Source organism: Mesoplodon densirostris, chromosome 5 (genome assembly GCF_025265405.1).
Source record: "Mesoplodon densirostris isolate mMesDen1 chromosome 5, mMesDen1 primary haplotype, whole genome shotgun sequence".
Taxonomy (NCBI): Eukaryota; Metazoa; Chordata; class Mammalia; order Artiodactyla; family Ziphiidae; genus Mesoplodon; species Mesoplodon densirostris.
This window is the reverse complement of record NC_082665.1, coordinates 53,141,236-53,168,446: the sequence shown is the minus strand read 5'-3', so window position 1 is coordinate 53,168,446 and position 27,211 is coordinate 53,141,236. Positions and strand designations below refer to the sequence as shown.

The 27,211-nt window shown below is 35.3% G+C and overlaps 1 protein-coding gene across 1 annotated transcript in view; it reads right to left on the bottom strand.

The window, feature by feature from the left end:
* Positions 1–27,211, bottom strand: part of ALCAM (activated leukocyte cell adhesion molecule) — a 208,301-nt gene that overhangs the window by 53,282 nt on the left and 127,808 nt on the right. Inside the window, exons 2-3 of the mRNA XM_060098739.1 lie at positions 5,684–5,784; positions 1,595–1,814 (exon numbers count right to left, since the gene is read on the bottom strand). Coding sequence (XP_059954722.1) covers positions 1,595–1,814; positions 5,684–5,784 — 321 coding nt within the window. The remainder of the gene's footprint in view (positions 1–1,594; positions 1,815–5,683; positions 5,785–27,211) is intronic.

Below are 27,211 nucleotides of genomic sequence, written 5' to 3'. Positions count from 1 at the left end.
GTAATTTTAACATAATAACAAAGAAACATGACAATGACAAATCAATACACATAACTTTAGAATGCTGTGACTTAATCTCTGTACCTACTGCAGTACATTCTTGTGTACTTATATTTACGATGTCATGGCCTAATTAAAAGATTTTGGTTGCTCTCTTTAGAAAAAGTGTTTTTAGCAGCACACCATCCATCTTCCTAATAACATCAAAGTGAAATAAAAGACAAGAAAGAAAAAATACATGGGACTTTGGCAAATACAGGATGGAGATTATCCAGGGTGTTTAAGGGAAGGGGGCATAACTGGGAAGTGCTTGGTACTTGGTTTGATCCATAAAATGATTGAGTTGAGTGGATGGTTTCTGGAAAGTACCTTCTAAGCTGAAAGGTAATAAACTGAAATGTGTACTATGCTTTTACAAGGTTCTTCGGGAGAACAAAGGCCTCCTTGATAGTATAAGCACTCTTTGAATCCTTGTCATGAGTCCATAGGAGCGCTGAAATCCATATAAATGCTTAAGGGGCAGTTCTACTTAGTTGTATAGGCTATTACAAGAGAAACAGGAAAAATCCATGGTTAATTGCTGTAGTAGCAAGGCCCTCTGGGTTTCTTTCTTCCCTGTTTATTTTAATAATTTCTAGGTGCTGTCAAGTTATCAGAAAGCAGAGGAAAAAACTGAAAAGTGAGACCTTCTTCCCTAATTAAAAAAGACTGGCATTCTGAAACTTTCGAGACCTATTTTTCTCCCTGTAATTTCTATTAGGATGTAATGAAGGTGGGATATTTTATTAGAATATTAAAAGATAAAAAAGTTTTAATTAGAACTTCTCAAGTCATTCATTTGCATAGCTAGTTGTACACGCACATTGACTATATATTATCATAAGGCAAAGTAACCTCCAGTAATTATTCCAAGTTTCTTCTACAACCTTTTCTTGTTCCAACCCTCCTCTACTTTTTCTCCTTGGTGGATTCCATGTACACATTTAGAGTGTGGTGAACTTCTTTATTTTAGGGCAATTTTCTAAACCGCCTGAACAGTCTCAAGAAGTAAATCAACTAGCATTAAGCATTAAAGGTCAAAATGTGTGTGTGTACACACACATATACACACACATGTATATATATATATAGAAAACTTAGGTCTCTTGTTTGTACTTTATTGTTTTTACATATCAAATGGCAACTTTTATATGGTTTAGCCTAATGCATATATATGTAAGCACGATATGCATGAATATGTGCATGTATTATATATTTATGTATCAATATATATCACAGAACATTTATTTGTACGTCAGTGAAAGTAAAGGATCACATGCCAGTTTTCATTTAGCAGTACTTCATATCACAGGAAATTTTACCCAACAAAACAACAGAATATTCTTTTAGTTCCTCATTGTAAAGCTCGTATTTGCATTTCAGGTTTTTTGTTTTCCTCACTGACAGCATGCATGAGCAGAATGAAGATCTCTAGAAGTCCTCTTACATAGATGCCTACTGTGGAGACACTACAGAGAGTTCAGTCTTCTTTCTAAAGAACATTTTGTAATACCAGCCAACAATCCACTTAGTAGTTACACTGCAGACTACTTACTGAACACCTTGACTACTGTAGGTGCCTCAAACACGTTGTCTTCAGTTACGAGCATGCACACAAATCTCTTTTCATCACTGATCTTTGCATTACTGATAGAGAGAGTGTAGTTTTCTGAGAGGTTCAGTCTGTCCTTGTATTCTGGTACATCATCGTACTGCACACTTTTCTTTGTAGAGGACCTGAAGGCAATAAATACTGGGGAGCCATCAGGCTTTTCCTAAAAATTGAAATAACAATACATTTTTAAAAAACAGGCATATTTAGATGTTTCAGGATTACAGCCAGAACAATAAAATTTTCTTGGCTGTATTATTCCACCTAAATTTGTAGTCTGGTCCAAGAAGAATAATTTTAGATAAGTGCCTCATATAAATCTTTGGTTATAGAAAATTACTCTTCATAAGAGGAGAAGCTGTAAGTTCTTTTACAGGTATCAATTTAAATATACAAAAATGAAAGGACAGAACTTTAGGAATCCAAGCTTTTCTTGCATCTGGAGGACAGAATTAGTAACTGTTTGAAAATGACAAGGTTTGGCCTTATGTCTAATGTAAAAGAAAAAATATAGATGAAAACAAACATATAAGTATTATGTTACAAAAGGATTTTCAGCTAACTATCAGAGCAAGCATACACTTGAGCTGCAAACACTCATTTAGAAATCCTAGGCAATTATCTTTAGCATGTTCATTACTTTAATCCACATACTTTATGTGTCCACACTTTTCAAGTTTCAGCCAGAACTGACACAGCTGACCTTTACACATAACACAGCTTAATGAGTCTTCATGGAGGAACAGTATTTGCCCTTGTGGAATGATCATGTCCATTAAGCAACAGAATTAGATTAATCACTAAAACCCATAGTTTTGCTATCTGAATCTTAAAACTTAGCTCGAAGGGCTTTCATATAAAATCTGGCATATACAATTATGCCAAGAACACTGAGACATAATTCATTTCTTTCTCTGCTCCCACAAACATTCTCTTACCTACTAGCAATAATCTAAAATAAGGGCCAATCCCTCTTCTACTTACCTCACAAGGTCTTTGAGAAAATAAAATATGATAAAACATTCTAAAATGCATGACAAATTTCAAGGTGCTATAAGGAGTAACATTTTAAAAATTATTAATACTTACTAATGTTATGGACTAAATTTATATGCCTAAACCCTAAACCCCAATGTGGGATTAGTGCAGGTGGGCCTCTGAGAGGTGTTGAAGTTTAGATGAGGTCATGGGGATGGTACCCTCATGATGGGATTAGTGCCCTTATAAGAAGAGGAAGAAACATGTGAGCTCTCTCTCTCAATGAGAACACAAAGAAGAGGTTTTGTGAGCACATAGCAAGTGGCAGCTGTCAGCAAATCAGGAAGAGGGCCCTCCACAAGAGGTGAATCGGCTGGCACCTTGATTTTGGACTGCCCAGCCTCCAGAACTGTGAGAAATAAATGACTGTTTAAACTATCCAGTCTGTGGTATTTTGTTATAACAGCCCAAGCTGACTAAGACAATTACTAAGCTAATCTTGGAGTCCAAAAGGTTTAGATGGTTGAATATCTGAATACATCAGTAATACTCTCCTTAAATCTTTTAATTTTGCCACAGGTTTACAATGCAAATCCTTGTACTAAATCATTCCTTCATTAAGAAAAATATGTTAGACCAGTTAGACCAGTATCTTAAATTTCTGTATTTGTTCACTTATGCAAGAAATAATAGTTAAATTTTGAGCACTTAACTGTATGCCAGTGTACTTTCTTTGGGCTTTCCATGCATTAATGGATTTAATATTCATAACAACCCTGTAAATTACACATAATATTGGCTTCATTTTTAGACAATCGAGACAGAGATTGGTTAAATAACTGGTCCATTGCCCCAGCCAGTGTATCTCAGCAGGGCCAAGACTGGAGCTCCACAGCCCGGCTCCATTATAACTACATTATATCATTCTCGACAGCCGTTAGATGCCTCTTCTGTACCAGGCACAGAGGCAGATGCTGGTGAAGAGGTGGTGGGAGTGAGGTAGGGCGGGGTGCACAGGGAGCTATGATCTCCATTCACAGGGAGATTACCGTGCAGTAAGAGAGAAACTAATCCATCTTTCCTCTGTGTTTGCTCCCTTTGACTCTTTCCAAATCTGCTCTTTGTCTTTCAGGTTACATTAAATTAGAGGTTGTATATTATGTTTGCGAATCAGGACTGCTTTTAGAGCGTATGGTACTTCAAATGTATCTCATCAGTTTATTGCTGAAGGTTTTTGTTTCATTAACAATTTGAAAATTGCCATTATTATTTGTTTTCACTGCCATTGTGCCAGTTCCATTTAGGTGAAAATTATTTCCTGGGCATCAGAAATGTCTATAATCACAGAAGTTTTCACCACTGTATTCTATTTATTTTAGCACTAAGTTTGACTCAATGGTGAATGAGGTGGTAGTCTCCCAGACCCTTGGAATTTTGGGGGTGCTAATAGACTTTGTCCTCATAGGCCTTAACTTCATATTTCCATTTTTATAGGGAGCCAGAAATAGTTAAAAATTACCCAGTGTGAGCTGGATAACAGGAGGAGGGATCAGGGAAGTGCTATGCTGCCTCACCTCCTTCTTTTGCCTTCACCTGCCCTTCACACAGTGTGCTTAGAGCTTAGTAGCCCCACACTCATAACAGCTTACACTCTTCGTGCAATTACCATGTGCCAAGTACTAGGTAAATATTCTGATATGAGTTACTTCATGTAACCTTCAGAACACTATAAGGAAGATTATTATTATCTCATTTTTTAATATGAGAAAATGGGGATTAATTCACTCATCCAGAATCTCACAGCCAATACATGGTAGAACATGTCAGTCTGACTTCAGAACCATATTTAAAAATATTGTGTTATACTACTCCTGGGGTGCAACTTACATACGTTTCTATTCTGCAGAACATTTGTTCTTGCAGATATCTGAAAGGAAAAGTTGTGTGGTTCAATGAACTTAAGAAATGAATGAACTCAGACAATTCATCATGTATCTTAATATAGGAAAGGCTCTGAGAAGTACTGCAGTAAAAAAACTTTTCAAAAATTATTGGACCATCACAAGAATTAAAGTAATATAGAAGAAGTGTGATTGGATTTGAAGTAATTCAGAAGTGTAAGATGCTTTCAGGAATATATCAACCAATTAATTCTGCTTTTTTTTTACATGTGTAAGAATAATACATAATAAAAATCTATGCCCAAAGTCAAAAAAAATTATTGGACCATCAAATCCTTTTCCTATTCAAATACCTTTTAACATTTCATGGACCTAGGGAAAATTTGCCAGTTGTGTTCAATGAAACATATGTCCTCTTTTTAAGCTTGCAAACCATTGTGAGTCTCATGTGATCTAGCACTGGGAAATTGTGCCACACAGACACCTTTTGTTGGTCTTGGTAATGAAATTGAGATATTTTATCAAAGTTACCTAGCCTTTCCACATCACCTACCAGGATATCTACCCTTCATTTCCAGACCCATCGGTACCTTGATACCTGGGAAAATATGATTTTGCTACCTGCAAAAAATGAGTAAAATCAGCAATGTTAAATTTTAAAGGGACCTACCACTTCTACTGAGTTCTAAGACCAAGTACCAGTAACAGGCTTCTAATACTGATGACTAATTTTCAGTGAACATTTGAATGCTCTGGCTTCTGATACATCTTGCCTTTGCAGTAACCACACCAAACAAAACATGAGTGTGTACAGAAAGGCTGCCATCTTCCACTAAGCTCTGTCCTATACTCCACTGATTTTACCCTGGAACTCTGCCTTTTCTTCTGCCTCAAACACTTCAGGGTGAACCTTTCGGACTAATTTGAGCTAAGAATTACCTATTTATTGGCTTTATTTTAAAATAGCGTTTGTTATGTAAGACTTAGGGATTATTCTTTTGACATATTCGACACATTAATTTCACCTTTTTACATTTATACCTACAGTAGAATATTGCCATTACGTTAATTTGAAATTCACATCTACTCACAGAAGGAATTTTCTGTCAAAAACTAGAGGCAATTAACCAAGTCCAAGGTAGGTCACACTTACATATTTCCATTTGCCAAACATGAGATTCTGAGGTACACTGAGTCGGCAAGGCATGACAATGGTATCTCCATATACTGAGTTTACAGTATACCATCCAAGACCTTTAGAAAAAAAGGAACAGAAGAAGAGAAGAGTTTAAATGTTTTCTTGAAATAAAGTAAATAACTTCAGTTCAAGATGCATGTTTTAATGAAGCTTATGTAGTATAATTTTATCTTAAATGGCATACAACAAAGTATGTAGTTAGAACATATTTCCTATAAATATCAACAGCTCTTATTTAGCCTTCAAATGTCACATAATTCAAATCTATAAACCTCTCAGTTTTAGCGAGGAATAGATAAGTAGTATATGCCAAAGGAACAGTGTGGAATCTGAGGGTTTATTTTCACCATCACTGTATTTCATAAGAAAAATCTTCACTATATTTCATAGAAATGTGGGACTATACAAAGAGATTAACATGCTTAAAATTCTCAAAACTAGTTTTAAATATGTTTGTGTTTTTCATTTGAAAATATTGTTAAGCTTAAATTTGGAAAAAATTTAAAAACTATTAAAAACTAAGAACTAATACATATAAGACCACAACAGAATCTTAAATATAAGTGGCAAAATGAGTATGAAAATGGCCTGCTTTACAGTAGTAATGGTTAAAATACTAGTTTTCATTTTAATTATACATAAAATATTAACAGGAAAAGAATTTGCAAGGAATTCCCTGGCACTCCAGTGGTTAGGACTCCACGCTTTCTCTACTGAGGGCGTGGGTTCAATCCCTGGTCGGGGAACTAAGAACCTGCAAACTGCATGGCAGCCAAAAACAAAAGTATTTGTAGTATGAAATTTCTTCATGAAGTGATTACACTGCTTTTTGGGTAGACAATCTAACTTAAGCAGTAGTTTGCTACTAAGGTACAGAAAACTTCCTGGTCTTATTTAATTCTTTATTGAAAAGAACATGATGATCAATAATTAAATTATCAACAATACCCACATTTTTGCATACGTATGTAACATACTATTCAAATCTGTACATATTTATGAAATTTAAAGAAACATAGGCATTTAACTTGGCAATTGTATAGTACTTAGGAAATATATCAGATCTTTTTACCTTATTTTGTTTACAACTATCTTTAAAGTTAGATACATTTACAATTAATTACCTATTAAGATATGTCATAATTGGGTACAGAATGTGAAGGGGCTAACTTTATTTTAAACTGAAAAGAAAAAGAAATGATATTTGGTCCACCAGGTGGTGCTAAAGTGCAAAGCTAAGGCAATTTACAACACATGAATAAGACCATCTTATGACTTTCTGAAGAAACAAGACAGGGTGGATACTATCTTTCTCTGTTACCCATCAATCACAACATATAAAAATTTCATATAGGGAAAAAATCATTAACCTTAGTAAAGAAAGAAAAGGTAATAAAATTCCTATTTTAAAATTCTGTCAATTGAAGGAAGCTACTTTCCTCTAAAGCAATTTTGCTCCAGTGAACAAAAGCATTACAAAGAACACAAATTTCATGTAAATATACTGCACAACTACTTTCCAGCATTTTTAACATTGTTAAAATAAAGAATACAAAGTATAAGCCATGAGAATGTGTTTTTAACTTGCTATTAGAGATAAAATTTTACTACAATTTTTATTACATTCTGTTTTATAATGAAAAATTACTGGGTGGGAGGGAGGGAGACGCAAGAGGGAAGAGATATGGGAATATGTGTATATGTATAACTGATTCACTTTGTTATAAAGCAGAAACTAACACATCATTGTAAAGTAATTATACTCCAATAAAGATGTTAAAAAAATTACAATTTTCCATCGATAATTTTTAATTGTTTAGTGCCCACCATACTTTAAATTCCTTTTTGCTATAAATCTTTGAAAAGCATAAGACTATAAGGTCTCTTCAGCCTGTTAAAATAAAAATTGTGAGGATTTAGATATGTGGTGGCAGACAGGCAAAGTGATGATAGTTAAGAAATTGCTTTATTTCACATTATAGTACTTGTTTTCTACAATACTTTGGATATTAAATATGGAACTTGTATCATGTATTTTAGGATCTGTTCATGCAGGTTTGCCAAACCATGGAAACCATTTTGTGATTTAATATTTTGTTTTTTTCATCAATATATAGCAAGACACTTGAATATGTAATGACTCTAATATAATGTGAATCTCTTCTTAAATTATGGCAAGACATGCACCTCTAATTATCTACTATAATTATAAAAACACACCTTCTTTTGACTACTGACAGTGCTCCCATGGTTGGTCAAGGAGTGAAAACAGTTTACACAGCTTCGGTACCAATGAGGTGAATCCTTTGCTAGGTACAGGGAAATAAAAAATTCCTTTTCCAAAAAATTTAATGCTTTGCTCTTTCTTACAGACCATTTTTCTTTCCTCTTCTCTACAGAACTTTAATATACACCAAATTTTATAATTTTATATTTTATAATTGATTTAAAAATTTTATAATTTTTATAATTGATTTTAAAGCTGTATGAATTTCAAGTACATAATGTATTAGTATGATGAAAGCACAATCACAGCAGGAAGAGGACCATATATATATATATATATATTTTAACATCTTTATTGGAGTATAATTGCTTTACAATGGTGTGCTAGTTTCTGCTTTATAACAAAGTGAATCAGTTATACATATACATATGTTCCCATATCTCTTCCCTCTAGCGTCTCCCTTCCCCCCACCCTCCCTATCCCACCCCTCTAGGTGGTCACAAAGCACCGAGCTGATCTCCCTGTACTATGCGGATGCTTCCCACTAGCTATCTATTTTATGTTTAGTAGTGTATATACGTCCATGCCACTCTCTCACTTTGTCACAGCTTAACCTTCCCCCTCCCCATATGCTCAAGTCCATTCTCTAGTAGGTCTGTGTTTTTATTCCCGTCTTGTCCCTAGGTTCTTCATGACCATTTTTTTCCCTTAGATTCCATATATATGTGTCAGCATACGGTATTTGTTTTTCTCTCTCTGACTTACTTCACTATGTATGACAGATTCTAGGTCCATCCACCTTACTACAAATAACTCAGTTTCGTTTCTTTTATGGCTGAGTAATATTCCATTGTATATATGTGCCACATCTTCTTTATCCATTCATCTGTCGATGGACACTTAGGTTGCTTCCATGTCCAGGCTATTGTAAATAGAGCTGCAATGAACATTTTGGTACATGACTCTTTGAATTATGGTGTTCTCAGGGTATATCCCCAGTAGTGGGATTGCTGGGTCATATGGTAGTTCTAGTTTTAGTTTCTTAAGGAACCTCCATACTGTTCTCCATAGTGGCTGTATCAATTTACATTCCCACCAACAGTGCTCCCTTTTCTCCAGACCCTCTCCAGCATTTATTGTTTGTAGATTTTTTTTTGGGGGGGGGGTACGCAGGCCTCTCACTGTTGTGGCCTCTCCCGTTGAGGAGCACAGGCTCCGGACTTGCAGGCTCAGCAGCCATGGCTCACGGGCCCAGCTGTTACACGGCATGTGGGATCTTCCCGGACTGGGGAATGAACCAGTGTCCGCTGCATCGGCAGGTGGACTCTCAACCACTGCGCCACCAGGGAAGCCCTGTTTGTAGATTTTTTGATGATGACCGTTCTGACTGGTGTGAGATGATATCTCATTGTAGTTTTGATTTGCATTTCTCTAATGATTAATGATGTTGAGCATTCTTTCATGTGTTTGTTGGCAATCTGTATATCTTCTTTGGAAAAATGTCTATTTAGGCCTTCTGCCCATTTTTGGATTGGGTTGTTTGTTTTTTTGATACTGAGCTGCTTGTAAACTTTGGAGATTAATCCTTTGTCAGTTTCTTCATTGGCAAATATTTTCTCCCATTCTGAGGGTTGTCTTTTCATCTTGTTTATGGTTTCCTTTGCTGTGCAAAAGCTTTGAAGTTTCATTAGGTCCCATTTGTTTATTTTTATTTCCATTTCTCTAGGAGTTGGGTCAAAAAGGATCTTGCTGTGATTTATGTCATAGAGTGTTCTGCCTATGTTTTCCTCTAAGAGTTTAATAGTGTCTGGCCTTACATTTAGGTCTTTAATCCATTTTGAGTTTATTTTTGTGTATGGTGTTAGGAAGTGTTCTAATTTCATACTTTTACATGTTGCTGTCCAGTTTTCCCAGCACCACTTATTGAAGAGGCTGTGTTTTTTCCATTGTATATTCTTGCCTCCTTTATCAAAGATAAGGTGACCATATGTGTGTCGGCTTATCTCTGGGATATCTATTCTGTTCCATTGATCTATATTTCTGTTTTTGTGCCAGTACCATACTGTCTTGATTACTGTAGCTGTGTAGTATAGTCAGAAGTCCGGGAGCCTGATTCCTCCAGCTCCGTTTTTCTTTCTCCAGATTGCTTTGGCTATTTGGGGTCTTTTGTGTTTCCATACGAATTGTGAAATTTTTTGTTCTAGTTCTGTGAAAAACGCTGGTGGTAGTTTGACAGGGATTGCATTGAATCTGAAGATTGCTTTGGGTAGTAGAGTCATTTTCACAATGTTGATTCTTCCAATCCCAGAACATGGTATATCTCTCCATCAATTTGTATCATCTTTAATTTCTTTCATCAGGGTCTTATAATTTTCTGCATACAGGTCTTTTGTCTCCTTAGGTAGGTTTATTCCTAGATATTTAATTCTTTTTGTTACAATGGTAAATGGGAGTGTTTTCTTAATTTCACTTTCAGATTTTTCATCATTAGTGTATAGGAATGCAAGAGATTTCTGTGCATTAATTTTGTATCCTGCTACTTTACCAAATTCATTGTTAGCTCTAGTAGTTTTCTGGTAGCATCTTTAGGATTCTCTATGTATAGTATCATGTCATCTGCAAACAGTGACAGCTTTATTTCTTCTTTTCTGATTTGGATTCCTTTTATTTCTTTTTCGTCTCTGATTGCTGTGGCTAAAACTTCCAAAACTATGCTAAATAATAGTGGTGAGAGTGGGCAACCTTGTCTTATTCTTGATCTTAGTGGAAATGGTTTCAGTTTTTCACCATTTAGGATGATGTTGGCTGTGGGTTTGTCATATATGGTCTTTATTATGTTGAGGAAAGTTCCCTCTATGCCTACTTTCTGGATGTTTTTTATCATAAATGGGTGTTGAATTTTGTCGAAAGCATTCTCTGCATCTATTGAGATGATCGTATGGTTTTTCTCCTTCAATTTGTTAATATGGTGTATCGCATTGATTGATTTGCGTATATTGAAGAATCCTTGCATTCCTGGGATAAACCCCACTTGATCATGGTGTATGATCCTTTTAATGTGTTGTTGGATTCTGTCTGCTAGTGTTTTGTTGAGGATTTTTACATCTATGTTCATCAGTGATATTGGCCTGTAGTTTTCTTTCTTTGTGACATCTTTGTCTGGTTTTGGTATCAGGGTGATGGTGGCCTCTTAGAATGAGTTTGGGAGTGTTCCTCCTTCTGCTACATTTTGGAAGAGTTTGAGAAGGATAGGTGTTAGCTCTTCTCTACATGTTTGATAGAATTCACCTGTGAAGCCATCTGGCCCTGGGCTTTTGTTTGTTGGAAGATTTTTAATCCCAGTTTCATTTCAGTGCTTTTGATTTGTCTGTTTATATTTTCTATTTCTTCCTGGGTCAGTCTCAGAAGGCTGTGCATTTCTAAAAATTTAGGACCATATATTTTTAATCACTGTATCCCAGGGACAATGTCTGGCATTTACTGGCCATCTAATAAGATGATTTTTCATCTGAAGCTTGTACCATCCTTTCCATTTTGGTTATCAAATTAACATCTTTAAAAACCAGGGAGGATTTGACAACACTGGAACTTTGAGAATTCTTTTTCCTACCAAATACTGCAAAGGCTGTCATACAGTGTCTTCGATGTGTAAGGAATATGGATTTGGGCTTGGATGGCCCTCTCTTACTTGAAGAGAAACAAACACAAAGCCAACATTCTTACGAGTTTATGGATTAAACTACAGGAGAGGACATTTCTCCCTTCCCTTTCAAGAGAAATTAAGGATTGTTTGTGCTATGTGATCTGCAAATGACACTAAGAAGTGACTTTTTCCTTACTTGTGATGACCACAAAGCAAAGAGTTATTTTTAAAAGTATTTGCAAATTCATGGATTGAGTCTTGTAGCGACAGCTCGATATCCAAAATTAGCCAGGACAGGACTCTTCAGAGCATGGCAAATGCAAGGGAAATAAGAGATCTGACAAGAATGAGGGCAGTATGTAAAAGGGCAATAGTTACAGATAGAAGCCCTGGTCCACAGACTGAGGGCAGAATGCATGATAATCATTTGCATTATCACTTGTGGCATTAGGAGCCACAGTCACGATGATTTTAGAAATAATTTTCAAGTTTGTTATAATCAACAGCTTTCCTCTTCAGGTAAGAGTATAAGGGCTCCAGGTTCATCTGATAGAAAGACTAAGGCTTACACATGTGGGAGGGCTAATATCTCTAACACCCAAGGGATAAAGTAGCTACAAAGACTACTGTGATTTGGTGATGAATTAGCATCCTGATTTCTAGAGACGTCTCAGTCTTTGAGATGAAGTGCCAGGGAGACCCAAAGCACCTGTCAAGACAAATAATTCTGTTTATACTTTTCATAGAAGCAAGAGATTTTTATCTTTGAATTGCCAAGTCTGAATTAAATTTAGCCTACTATAATTCCCCTGCAATTCTCTCCCTGTAATATCAGTTGGTTAAATTATTCATGGTTTTGTAGCATAGAGATTATTGGATACAATTGCAAATATAGAATGTCTATGATGTCCTTCCTCAAAGAGGCAAAATATAAAATATAGAAGGAACTGTCTGTGTGCACAAGGGTATGAATTTCTGTGTTATACATGTTATGTCTATGTGTATATTGTATGTCATAAGATACTTTAACCTGGGCTAAATCACCTTTTGTATTAAATGTGTTTTAAAATTTTAACATAGTGTTATGAATTATTATTATCACTGTTGCTATCAAAATGTCCTGACATAACGTAAAACGTAAATACGTTTGGTAGTGTATATATGTCAATGCTACTCTCTCACTTTGTCCCAGCTTCCCTTTCCCCATCCCCTGTAAAATAGATAGTTAGTGGGAAGCAGCCACATAGCACAGAGATATCAGCTGGGTGCTTTGTGACCACCTAGAGGGGTGGGATAGGGAGGGCGGAGGGAGATCAAAGAGGGAGGGGACATGGGGATATATGTATACATATAGCTGATTCACTTTGTTACACAGCAGAAACTAACACAACATTGTAAAGCAACTATACTCCAATAAAGATGTTTAAAAAAATACGTGTTATATTTGAGAAGCAGTGTGTAATAATTTAATGATTCTTATGAAGTGTTATTAGCTAAAGATAAAGAACAATAGAACCAAGAAAGGCTACATAGGAGAATTCAGTGGGAATAAAATGAGATAAGCACAGCATAAGAAAAATCTCTTGACCAAATAATTCTCACACGTAGAATTCTCAGGCAAGTGATCATAAAGTACAAGATAGTTATAGTTATGCATTTTATATAGCAAATAATTTAAAGAGGCACTGAAACAGACTGGCAACCTTCTGAAGTTAGGTGAACACTTTATAATTCTAATTAAAATAATAAAACTGTAATAATTTTGGCAATATTGATGAGAATTTCTTTTTCTGTATAAAGTAATTCTTAAGGACTATCAAGGTCAGAGTAATCATTCTCTTTGCATTGCTGACAACTAGACATTTGAGCTGAGGTCACTTAAACATCAGAATCTGCTACCATGTTTCAAGCAGAAGTACAGCAAATAATATAGAATAATACAGGACCAGAATTCATCAGAGTCTATTTTACATGCTGCAATTTAGCATGGTTAATTATTTTTTATTGCACTGATACTTTAAAAGCAACATCATCCTTAAAAGCTACTTTTTTTTTTTTTTTTTTTTAGCTCTGTATCCCTGTTAGGTGCCATAGAAGGGTTAATCACATTATAATTGGCTTAGAGCTTACAACATAAAAACTAAATTCCAGTTCTACAGAAATTTTAGAGATATATTTGTGCAAATGAATTGTTGGGGAGGAAGTGGGTAAAAATGAGAGTTATCCTTAGAAATTACGTTCATATGTATTTGATTTTGACAGATAAACATGCTAGTGTCCCTATTTGCTTTATTAGTGAATTAAGATATGTACAACTTTAATTAAAACATGTAAAACATGTAGTGTTTCTCAGCCTCATTACTATTGACATTTTGGGCTGAATAAATCTTGATTGTGGGGCGCTGTCCTATGTACATTTAGCAATACCCCTGTCTCTGCCCATTGGGTGCCAGTAGCACCTTCTCTTCAATATGACAACAAGAAAATCCTCAGACATGACAAATGTCCCCTGAGAGGCAAAACTGCCCCCTGAAATCCCATCTAGTTGAGAACTACTGATTTAGACCTTCACTCATTTAATAAAACTGTGGTTTCCAATAAAGGAATCATTGTTGTAAAATAGAATCTTAGTGTAGGACTAAATAATCACTGAATATGAATGAAGGGATGGAGGAAGCAATGGCACATAGTAACATTGGTTATTATCAAATTTGTTTTCCTCACAGAAACATATTATATTAAACTATAATAGGAGGATTGATTTCTAACTTTGAAATATTGGAATCCAATCCAATCCAAGAAATTACAAAAAATATACTGTTTTAGCAAATCTACTTCATGTACTATAATCAAGCACAAATTATACCTACTATATATGCTTTCTAAAGTGTACATATCATATATATTTTATTTGATATGATAAAATATCATGGTTCTACTGATAGAGAATAAAGCTGATGCCTTTAAAGAGTCTTCCAAACCTGATTTTATGATTCAATGACACAGTTATCTTTTTTTTTTTTTTTTTGCTGTACGCGGGCCTCTCACTGCTGTGGCCTCTCCCGTTGCGGAGCACAGGCTCCGGACACACAGGCCCCGCGGCCATGGCTCGCGGGCCCAGCCGCTCCGCGGCATGTGGGATCCTCCGGGATCGGGGCACGAACCCGTGTCCCCTGCATCGGCAGGCGGACTCTCAACCACTGCGCCACCAGGGAGGCCCGACACAGTTATCTTATCTCATAATTCCTCCTATAAATTTATTAAATGAAACAAGAGTTTAAAATTTTTGTCAAGGTCGTGTAATATATAACAAGTAAGATTTGTTTGTGTGTGTCTGTGTGCGTGTGTGTGGTACAAGGGCCTATAATTCCCAAGTAACTTGGACTGCATGGCAGGTGGGAGAAGACATCTGAGGGAATCAAATGTCATTTTGAGAAATACAGAAAACTGTTATTCTATCCCCTTTTTCATTTTCAATTTCTCTTTATAAACTTGGGTATTGGGGGTCAAGTTGGGTTTTTGCTGAATCAGAGGTAGGAATACATTTGTTCAAACTTTACTTTCTACCTTTCACAAGTGTCATATATTATAATGTAGGTATAATTGTGTAATGCCTACATATAAGAAAAAGAGTAATTCTTCTTTTCTCTTTCTCTCATCAGTTCCTATAATTTTATAAATGCATTATATTATATCTTTTAGATAAATGTTATTCAACTGTGGAATAACATTTCGATGGAAAAAAACATCTTACCAAATTATTATTGCTAGTACTCAGGAATATGTTTTAATATATGTGTTCTTTATATTACCTCCAAGTTTGGCATGTTACTTGGAAGTGCTCAAAATATATATCTTTTTAGTGATGTATAGGTCAATGTAATAATCCACATTATGCCATAGAAGGGAGATCTATAAAAACAATACAATTTAAAAAATACAGTACCAGTATTTGCTGTGCTGAAAATTACCTTCTCAATTTACCACATGCCACATTATACTCTAAGCATAGAATGATCTATGAGGCTGCATAAGTTACAATTCTTCTCAATTAGTTTAGGCTTTACCCCATCTCTGCTTCATTTTTTATTATTGTTCCTTGGGACCATCTGCTCTGGCTGAATTCCTACATATCCTTCAAGGCCTATCTCAAAAATCATCTATTCATACATTCAAACATGCATCAAGTATTTACTGAACACCTATTATAGGCAGAGTGCTAGATGTTCTTTGTGGGGGAAATATATAAATAAGATACTGAGGCCTACTCCTGAAGGAACATGATGGAATTTGTATGAGCTGCTTATTAGGTAGAGAAAGTGGTATGGCAAAGCAGAGAAGGGAATCACAGCAAAAAGCTTGAGGGTATTGGTTTAGGATTCTTGGAGGAAATTTCATCTGATCTGAACACTGAATTTCTATAAATGGGAAGATGAGAACTACTTCACCAGTCTGTCATAGCCAGGGACCAACCAGGCAGAGGCACTGAGTGATACTTGGTTTTCTCTCTTATGGCAAACTCCATTTTTTTTTTAACATCTTTATTGGAGTATAATTGCTTTACAATGGTGTGTTAGTTTCTGCTTTTTAACAAAGTGAATTAGCTATACATATACATATATCCCCATATCTCCTCCCTCTTGCATCACTCTCCCTATCCCACCCCTCCAGGTGGTCACAAAGCACTGATTTGATCTCCCTCTACAATGAGGCTGCATCCCACTAGCTATCTATTTTACATTTGGTAATGTATATAAGTCCATGCATATAAGTCTCACTTCGTCCCAGCTTATCCTTCCCCTTCCCTGTGTCAAGTCCATTCTCTATGTCTGTGTCTTTATTCCTGTCTGCCCCTAGGTTCTTTAGAACCAGTTTTTTTTGTTTGTTATTTTTTTAGATTCCATATATGTGTGTTAGCGTATGGTATTTGTTTTCCTCTTTCTGACTTACTTCACTCTGTATGACAGACTCTAGCTCTATCCGCTTCACTACAAATAACTCAATTTCATTTCTTTTCATGGCTGAGTAATATTCCATTGTATATATGTGCCACATCTTTATCCATTCATCTGTCAATGGACACTTAGGTTGCTTCCATATCCTGGCTATTGTAAATAGAGCTGCAATGAATATTTTGGTACATGACTCTTTTTGAATTATGGTTTTCTCAGGGTATATGCCTAGTAGTGGGATTGCTGGGTCATATGGTAGTTCTATTTGTAGTTTTTAAAGGAACTTCCCTAGTGTTCTTCATAGTGGCTGTATCAGTTTACATTCCCACCAACAGTGCAAGAGGGTTCCCTTTTCTCCACACCCTCTCCAGTATTTATTGTTTCTAGATTTTTTGATGATGGCCATTCTGACTGGTGTGAGATGATATCTCATTGTAGTTTTGATTTGCATTTCTCTAATGATTAATGATGTTGAGCATTCTTTCATGTGTTTGTTGGCAATCTGTATATCTTCTTTGGAGAAATGCCTATTTAGGTCTTCTGCCCATTTTTGGATTGGGTGGTTTGTTTTTTTGATATTGAGCTGCATGAGCTGCTTGTAAACTTTGGAGATTAATCCTTTGTCAGTTTCTTCATTGGCAAATATTTTCTCCCATTCTGAGGGTTGTCTTTTCATCTTGTTTATGGTTTCCTTTGCTGTGTAAAAGCTTTTAAGTTTCATTAGGTCCCATTTGTTTAGTTTTGTTTTTATTTCCATTTCTCTAGGAGGTGGGTCAAAAAGGATCTTGTTGTGATTTATGTCATAGAGTGTTCTGCCTATGTTTCCCTCTAAGAGTTTGATAGTGTCTGGCCTTACATTTAGGTCTTTAATCCATTTTGAGTTTATTTTTGTGTATGGTGTTAGGGAGTGTTCTAATTTCATTCTTTTACATGTAGCTGTCCAGTTTTCCCAGCACCACTTATTGAAGAGGCTGTGTTTTTTCCATTGTATATTCTTGCCTCCTTTATCAAAAATAAGGTGACCATATGTGCGTTGGTTTATCTCTGGGCTTTCTATCCTGTTCCATTGATCTATATTTCTGTTTTTGTGCCAGTACCATACTGTCTTGATTACTGTAGCTTTTAGTATAGTCTGAAGTCCAGGAGCCTGATTCCTCCAGCTCCATTTTTCTTTCTCAAGATTGCTGTGGCTATTCGGGGTCTTTTGTGTTTCCATGCAAATTGTGATTTTTTTTGTTCTAGTTCTGTGAAAAATGCCATTGGTATTTTTCCATTTTTTATTATAGTAACTTCTACAGATTAGATCTTTGTTCTTCATAAGGAACATGTCCTAAACTGGCAGTTTTCCCAAATTCATAAATGTACATAAAATTTTCCTAATAAAATGCAATAAACTGTAACATCTTTTTACTTTTTCTTTACTTTCATCATCAACACTAGCATTGGATTCCATTTGGGGTCACTTTTAAATTATAAACAAAAACCTTATTTAGAGATGATTTAAAAGTAACAGAAATTATTTAATTTGTGGGCCCTTATTTTTATTTTTTGAGAAATGCCTCGTGAATTTTACATCAGCAAATGTACAGATTTTCCTGTGCTTGTTAGAATTTCTTAACTTAGGATCCATGAATGGACATTAGGGCATCTATGAACCCTCTAAGTTATTTTAAAAACTCCCATATTGTGGTACACTGAAACATCTGTTTTTAAAGAAAGAGAATTCAAAGCTTTCATCAGGTTGTCAAAGGTAACCTTGAATTAAAACATAAAATGTTTAAGTTTCATTCTAAATTGAAGAGAAGTTGTGGAAGTACAATTTGATGTTATCTATCAAATCTTAAAATGCTAATACCCTTTGATCCAGTAATTCTACCACTGAGACTCTATCCTACAATAAGTTTCTGCACAAGTGCAGGACTGTATATAAAGATAACGGCATTATTTTGAATACTAAAAAACTGGAGGAACATAAATGTTCATTAATACAAAATATAAACTAGAGTGTGTATCCACACAATACTCTACACAAACCCACTGAAAAGAAATGAAAGCCAAATACATTGTTTCATTTTTTCCATATATATATTACAGTGTTTATAATTTTTTATCATTCATTCATTGGCTACTGAGTGCCCACTTTGTGCTAAGTGCTGTTCTAGGGTGGGCTATCCAAATTGATAAAAGGAAAAAACCCTGCTTTCATGGAGCTTAAATTCTAGACATTTATATTTATTCATGTATTTTAAAGTTTAATTTATTTCCAAAAAGAGGGAAATTATCAGTTTAATTTATCCACTATGTTGCAACCTATTTGAAGGAAAAGCCTACATTTCGCTCATTTTGAAATTCACTGCAGCACCATGAAGGTTGCAGGTGCTCAATAATAATGCATAAAATAAAGTCCCACTGCAGTACACTGAAAGGAACTCTAGCAGATCATATTCTCACGGCCCATATTCTTTAGTCTGCGTTTAACATTCCAGAAAACCATATACTATTCTTTGAAATTCTAGGGAATCCAGGATGGTGGGGATGGGGGGCACTGTGGTGATTAAAAATCAATACCTTAACATTGTTCCTGCCAAAAAGCTATTTTTGCTTAAAAAAATTTTTTTTAATGGAATATAACATAAATGTAAAATAGTGCACTGACCTAGATTTACATTTGAAATGTCACTAAAAGCATCAGGATTTAGGGTTTCTTTGGCAACTCTCCTCACATTCTTTGTTCTGAGGATGAGACTGGGATTTCCAAAAATTTGTTCCACAGGGGAGCTCTGTGTCACCAAGTCCTCATTCCTCAGTGATGAGTTTTTGACTGGGCTATGGGATCTCTGTCAACAAGCCAAGACACTGGTCCTTTCTTAGGGATAAAGTCAAATAAAAACACTTAAAAACACTTCATGCTCTGTGTGTGTGTGTGGCAGGGGGCGGGGCTGGGAGACTACACTGAACCAGAAATTTCAAATTTGTATATGAAAAGAACAATATTCTACATTTTATTTTAAAATAGATTTTCATAGTGAAGACTAAACAAGAGAATGTTTAAACATATTTTCCTTTATATTCTACAGTTTACTCATTGTAAAAATTAAAAACATTTATGTATTAATAATTTATGTAAGTTTAAGTGCATAAAGTTGACTATTTTCTATTATCATGCTTCTCTCCTAATTATCTAGGACTTGATGCTGTGTCTTTAAGGAGAGTCCACTCAGACAATTGATACAATGAAAAGAATCAGTAAAATATTATTTTCCTTTTGTTTCTCTCCCCCAATTCAATTTCTTGATTAGTTCTTGCATTGTCTCTAACCAGATCCTGAAGAATCTGGATCATTTGGAACCAGCTTAACCAAAGAGGTAGGTAGAAGAAACCCATATTTGAATACTCCCCCGGGTTAAAGTAATGCAAAGGAACGATGAATACATTTATGCTCCAGGTTTAATTAACAGAATCATTTCTATCTGAATGGTGAAAAATTACATTTTCCTCTGCATTTTGCCACAGAAGTTGTACTGAACTTGTGAATATGATTTAATTATTTTAGCAAAGACAATAGCTGTACTGTATTCATGAAAACACTATCAACAGGAAAGCAGGCACAATGCTTCACAAATGACTATTAACTGCATCATCTGAACTAATGGAAACTTTTTGGAATTTAGCTAGAGCCTGTCTTCAGAAAGAGTTCATAGTTATTGTGACATTATTAAATTTGTTTTCTGCAAATAATTTAATGCCATGACAACGAAAAGACCTCTTGATTTGAGATAATCAAAGCTGTCCTTGAAAACACTCCCCAACCCCCAAACAACAAATTCCTAATAGCTTTGATATTCCTCAAAATGCCTTAGAAAAAATATATCACAAAGATTTTTAGCCAATAAGGTCATCATTGTTTTCACAGAGAGCTTCTGTTAATAACAGCTTGTGCTAATTGTATTGCTTTAGTATTTAAAGTAATCAACAGCATTAGAGAATTTTATCTTATAATTGAGGTAGTGAATTACCGGGGATAGAAAATAAATTGTCAGGGCTCCTCAATGAGCAGAGTAGTAAACTCTTGCTTCTGAATTGGTTGAGTGATCTTGTCCAGTATGCCTGCTTCCGGAATATTCCCCATTAAGTATTTAACTAGGTACCAAAAAAATGTTTACATGGGTTGAAATAGCTTTTTGCTCTTTTCTTCACATGAATTCCAATTAGCGTTGCCTATGTCTCCTGAGGATATAGATTTGTACAATAAAACATAGTAAGTAATAAAGGTTAAAAAGTTATTTAGTAGGCTTTCCCACATATTTGATGCAGATTGCTGGCTGATTTCCAAGACTTAGATTTGTGAAATTCCAGGCTTTTAATTGACAACTCCCCACAGGGGTTGTAATATAAGTTAAGGTCATAGGAAGAAAATGATGGCTTTCTATGGCATTTTCCCTTTTTTAAGAACTAAACTCAGCTTACTATGAAATCTAGTTTTCTAGTTCTGAGGGGGAAGGAGAAATAGAAACATTTGTCCAATATAATTTTTGAAAGAGATTAAGAACACAGGAAAGATAAAATTTTCTTTAAAACATTTAAAAGTAAAACAAATAGTTGCATAACAGGAAACAGAATAACCTCTTATATGAAAATGAAATAATCTTCCAGCCTTAAGAGATTTTGTGTTGCCTCAAGGACCAGGTAAGCATAGAAACTGGTACCCGTTGTAGCTTGTCCACAGTGGGAACTGAATGGTGTTGCTCTGAAATGCATGAACTTAGACAATAATGTCATCTATTAATATTAACTTTTCATATACGCCACTTTCCCTGGCAGTCATTATTTTTAATTGATGAGTGGGAGGAAAAGTGGGAAGGAGAACAAGATAATTTAGGAAGGCAGTGAGTAGGAATAAGAAATATAGGAAGCTGTATTGAAAGGTAGTTTTATCATTTCTAAGGATGTCAGAATGGAGGAATGCTTTTAAAGATCTTTTAAGATCTGGACCTGAATATGCCTCTAGCTTTGAAACTCTCCCTTACTCCCAAAGATTTTAACTTGCTGAACACTTTGTCTTACACCCTCAGAGGCCCATCATAACTTTAAAATGTGCCATATCTTTGCTCTGATTTAGGAAATGGTTTAATAATCTGCAGAATTTCTGGAAGACTAGCCATCATGGCTAAAAATAAAGGGCAAAAAATAAAAACCAAAAAGCAACAACAACAAAAAAACCATCTAGAAAGGGAGAACAAGTTCTTACAGCAGGAAATGGCTCTTCTGCATTCAGTTGGTTTTCTGTGCTTGTTAAGGTTTGCATATCTCACCTGCCTGTTTCACATCTTCATATTCTTATATAAGCATCAACTAAATAAATGCTTTCTCTTTATTATTCAAGTGAAATAATGTTTGTGAAGAGTGATGAACATTAAAATGTACCTCACAGACCCCCCCAAATGCTGGGAATGTAACTTACCAAGGACCCCAACTGCTGCACTCTAATCCATCACCAAGTTTGTTTTGAGGCCACACTTTCCAGGAGTTGTTCCCAGCTCAGGACTGAGCACAGCAGGGATACTAAGGCAGACAAGGTTCTTCCCTGAGGGCTGGCTATGGCTCAAGGACTCCCTGCCAAACCTCCTTTAGGCTGCAGGACAGTCTAGGATGTGTCCATTCAACCTTCCATCCCTTTCTCTTTTCCTTTGACCATTTTTTTTTTGGTGGGGGGCTGCACCATGCAATATGCAGGATCTTAGTTTCTCAACCAGGGATCGAACCCGGGCCCCCTGCAGTGGAAGAGCAGAGTCTTAAACATTGGACCGCCAGGGAAGTCCCTCTTTTCCTTTGAAAAGATTTATAATGACATCTGACATTTCTTCCAGCCCACTAGCTCCTCCCTCATTGTTTTCTCACATTGATGTTTCCCCTAATACAATCCTGGCATGTTAATCCATTCTGGTATAATATCTGCTTCTCGGAAGATCCTAACACATGACTGAAATTAGAATATAACTATATTGACCCTCCAGCATCAGTAGACTATTGGATTCCAGAAAATTCAGATCACAATAGAGATGTAGTGAAAAAAAGAAAAACCCTACAGCTTGATTTAGTAAGGGGTTAGCCAAATTAAAAGTAAAAAATACACTAGAACAATAATAGTAATAATAATGGACATTTTGTGGTGCTTATAGTTTGCAATACTCTTTTATGTACATTGTACATTTTTGCATTTGAGTCTCACAAAAGCCCTGTATGATGAGCAAATAAATGTGTGCGGTGAACAGATGTTATTATGCTTCCTTTGACTGATAGGACACTATTCGCCCTAAAAAGCCAAGAGACTAAACTAACATCACCAAGCCAGTACGTAGTGGAGCCAGAGTTCAAAATTAATTCTCAACTCAAGCCCAATACTCATCAAAATGATATGTTCTTATTTCATTTTAAATTGTGGTTAAGTTAAGAATATTGTTTGAAAAGTATTAAAATGTTTTCCATATTTAGTATTAAATAAAATTTCCATATTTAACATTAAAAAACCTATAGATCAGAAGGACTAGAAAGAAAATAAACTATTAAGTTTGATCACCTCTTTCTCAATGGGCTGTAATGTAGCAACTGAGCATTTATTGCCAGGAAATATACGAAGTCCTGTCCATGATAGCTCATCTGATTCTCAAAACACAGTAGAAAACTGCAAATAGCTGAGGAGGTAGGCATCTTTCAGATAAGGAATCAGAGGTATAATAAGGCTCTTTAATATAGACAAGGCACACAGTTGACAGGCAGAGTACACTTTATGCATTTCAAACACCCAGCACTGTAGAGATAATACAGTAGACTACCAAGAAAAATTTATTGGATGAATAAAATGAAGGTTAGGATTCAAACCAAGTCCTTCTAACTTGAAAACCTATACCTTTCCTCTCAATCAAAATCACAATTACAATTTTTAGGTGAGTTGAAAATGTAAGTTCGCAAAAAAACCTGAACATGAATGTTTATAGTAGGCTTATTCATAATTGTCAAAATTTGGAAGCAACCAAGATGTCCTTCAGTATGTGAATGGATAAACCAACTGTGGTACAGCCATACAATGGAATATTCAGCAATAACAAGAAATGAGCTATCAAGCCATGAAAAGATAAAGGAAACTTAAATGCACATTGCTAAGTGAAAGAAGCCAATCTCATTAATATTCTATATCAATCTGTATGACTCCAACTATAGGATATTTTAGAAAAGGCAAAACTCTGGAGACGGTCAAAAGAGGGGTTGCCAGGGGTTTGACGGGAGGAAGGATGGGACAGATAGGCAGAGCACAGAGAATGTTTTGGGTGGTGAAATTATTCTGATACTACAATGGTGGATACAAATCATTATACATTTGTCAAAACCCATAAAATATATAACACAAAGAGGAAAACCTATATAACTTATAGATTTTACTTAATAATGTAGCAATATTGACTCCTCAATTGTAACAAATGTGCAACACTTATGCAAGATGTTAATAATAGGGAAACGGGGATGGCGAGTGTTGAAGGAGTATATGGGAATTCTCTACTTTCCATTCAACTTTCTTATAAACCTAAAACAGATAAAAAAATATTCTATTAATTAAAAAAATGGATGCGCATAGTTTCTTCAGCCTATGGAATGCATTCTCTATTTAGACAATCTAATCTAAATTCCCTTGGTTAAGATGGAAGGAAGGACATAAAATCTTCAAGGGCAAAGCTTTGCATCTACCAGCAAAGGTAATCTCCGCAGGCAGATCTCTGCAGGTGCTGACAATTCCAAGACCTCTGCTGAACAGTGTCCTGGGTGACCGTGCTGCAGCCCAGCAATTGCTGTTTTATGATTATGTTTCCCACATATTCCCAGTCTTACTGAGGTGCTAATACATAGGTTCATCTTTCCATTTAAAAGAGACAATGTCTTTGACAATTTGTTCATGGTTACTGCTCAGGAAGATAATGACACTCAAAATTTCCTTAAACTGCATATTATAATATTACCTCTTTGTCTCTGCTATTTTTAACAGCTTTTAAAGACAATAGTGTCATTAAGGTTAAAAAATGTTCACCATTCCTACACATTAAAAGAATTCCAGGTTACAGAGATGAGCTGTAAGAGGGTTAGCAAGGCTTCAGACTGTATTATGCCTTTTGTTTATGAATCTTATTTGAGTTCTATAACTGAAGAAACTCCTAAAGCTTCCCTCCACAAGAAGAAATTACTTAAAAAACAAACAAACCGAATAGAAAAGATTGAGATGCTTAGACTGTGTCCCTGTCTGAAAATCCAATGGCAATTTTCAAGTTAATTCCCCCTTAAGAGTTCTACCAAAACATGCTGTAAGTGTGCATTCTTCAGCCACAATTCTATCACTCTGTGTATATAGAATAGATGATAAAGAAGTCTCTGGAATCAACTTTAAAATGTTTTCTTCTTTATCATTTTTGAATTTCCAGCAGCCTCAACATACAAATATGATTATTGGTGCATGTTCAATCTCTCTGCATATATTAAATACTTTCCAGGTAATCAGTATGATTTTAGAGTGTGTTATTCAGAAATCCAATTTTAAAAACTGGAAGCTATACTACAAAGTAAATTTCCAACCCAACATCGGACCTAACAGTCACCTGGAAGTGTGCTATTTATTCTAAAACCTTTATAGCTAAGACAATTTATAATGATGTACATGGGAAAGCCAGTGCAATCTACTGAAAATGTAAAATTGCATGTGCCTGAAGAATAGTCTATAGTAAATATGGGTTAAACATTTATCCAATATTGTTGATGTAATTGAGAAACTGTAAAAGATATATGCTAAACTCCAAGAGCCATAGGATGTATCTCAGTATAAGTTTTTAATTACTGATCTGTGCTGTATTTTCCTTAATTTTTCTAAGAGTTTTTCCTATAAGCTTTTGAAAATAAAATTTCCCTTACCCCAAAAGATTCTATTTCATAATAATTTAAATACATTGTGCCATAAAGCAATTGGTTGGCTACAGTATGTCAGATACTATATTCCTGTTTGTCACACAAACATAAATAAGTTATCTACTCAAAGGAGATTAAAATCTAGAAGAAGATGCAACAGACAAGTCTGCATGGGTATGATTCCAGCCCTGCTACTAATAAGGTAAGTGACCTCCAGAGTTACTTGACCTTTACGTGCTCATGTTTCCCAACCATTAAATGGAAGATAACAACAGTATCAACCTCAAAGGGTTATTGTGAATATTAAATACATTAATATGTATAAGCTGCTTAAAAGAATACTTTTCATACAACAAATGCTCAATAAATGTTAGCTATTATGAAAAGATGCTCAACATCATTAATCGTTAGGGAAATACAAATCAAAACCACAAGATATCACCTCACGCCTGTTAGGATGGCTCTTACTAAAACAGTCAAAAGGTAAGTGTTGGTGAGGATGTGGAGAAAAGGGAGTCCTTCCTTCTACACTGTTGAGGGGAATGTAAATTAGTACAGCCATCATGGTACAGTACAGATAAAAACAGAACTACCATATGATCCAGCAATCCCATTTCTGTGTATATATCCAAGGAAACAAAATCGCTATATTTAAGTTATATTACACTCTCATGGTCACTGCAGCATTAGTCACAGTAGCCAAGATATGCAAACAACTTAAATGTCCATTAACAAAGAAAATGTGATATAGGCACATGAACACACACACACACACACACACACATAATGGAATGTTATTCAACCTTAAAAAAGAAGAAAATAAGGAAATTCTGCCATTTGTGACAACATGGACGAACCTAGACATTACACTGAGTGAAATGACAGACGCAGAAAGACAAGTACAGCATAATCTCATTTATATGTGGAATATATATACATATATATATGTATATATATATATATATATTTTTTTTTTTTTTTAAAGCCCAACACATAGAAATGGAGAGTAGAATGTGGTTGCCAGGGCTTGGGGAAGGGGAAATGGGGAGATATTGGTCAAAGGATACAAACTTTCAGTTATAAGATGAGTTAAGTTCTGGCGACCTAATGTACAGATGATTATAATTAATAGTAATGTATTGTACACCTGAAATTTGCTCAAAGAGTAGATCTCAAAGTTCTCACCATCCCCCCCACCAACGCACAAAGGGAAACTATGTGAAGTGATGGATACACTGATTAGGTTGAATGTGGTCATCACAATGCATATGTGTATCAAAGCATCACATTGCACACTTTGAATATATACAATTTTTATCTGTCAATAGTATCTCAGTAAAACTCAAAAAATGTTAGCTATTATATCTCTGTCTTTTATTTAGTGGAATTAAAGAGATTATGTGCCAAATGTTGTAGGAGAAGAGGAGAGATTAATGGATAGACTGAAGAAGGCTTTACCCCAAAAGGACATTCATAAAATGACCTTCACAGAAAGGCATTTCTTCAAGTAAAAAGGAGAATGAAGGAAAGTCCATGCAGATGAAAGGCTGGGAGCAAGAGGTATGATCTCATTCAGCCAGTGTGGCTGAGACTTAGGGCATGTGAGAAGCAATGGAAGGAAATACAGCTGGGAAGGTAGCTTTGGGAGTGGTACTTGGAAAGCCCTTAAATAACTGCTTAAAGAATTTGGGTTTTATCCTGTAAGGAATGTGGAAGCA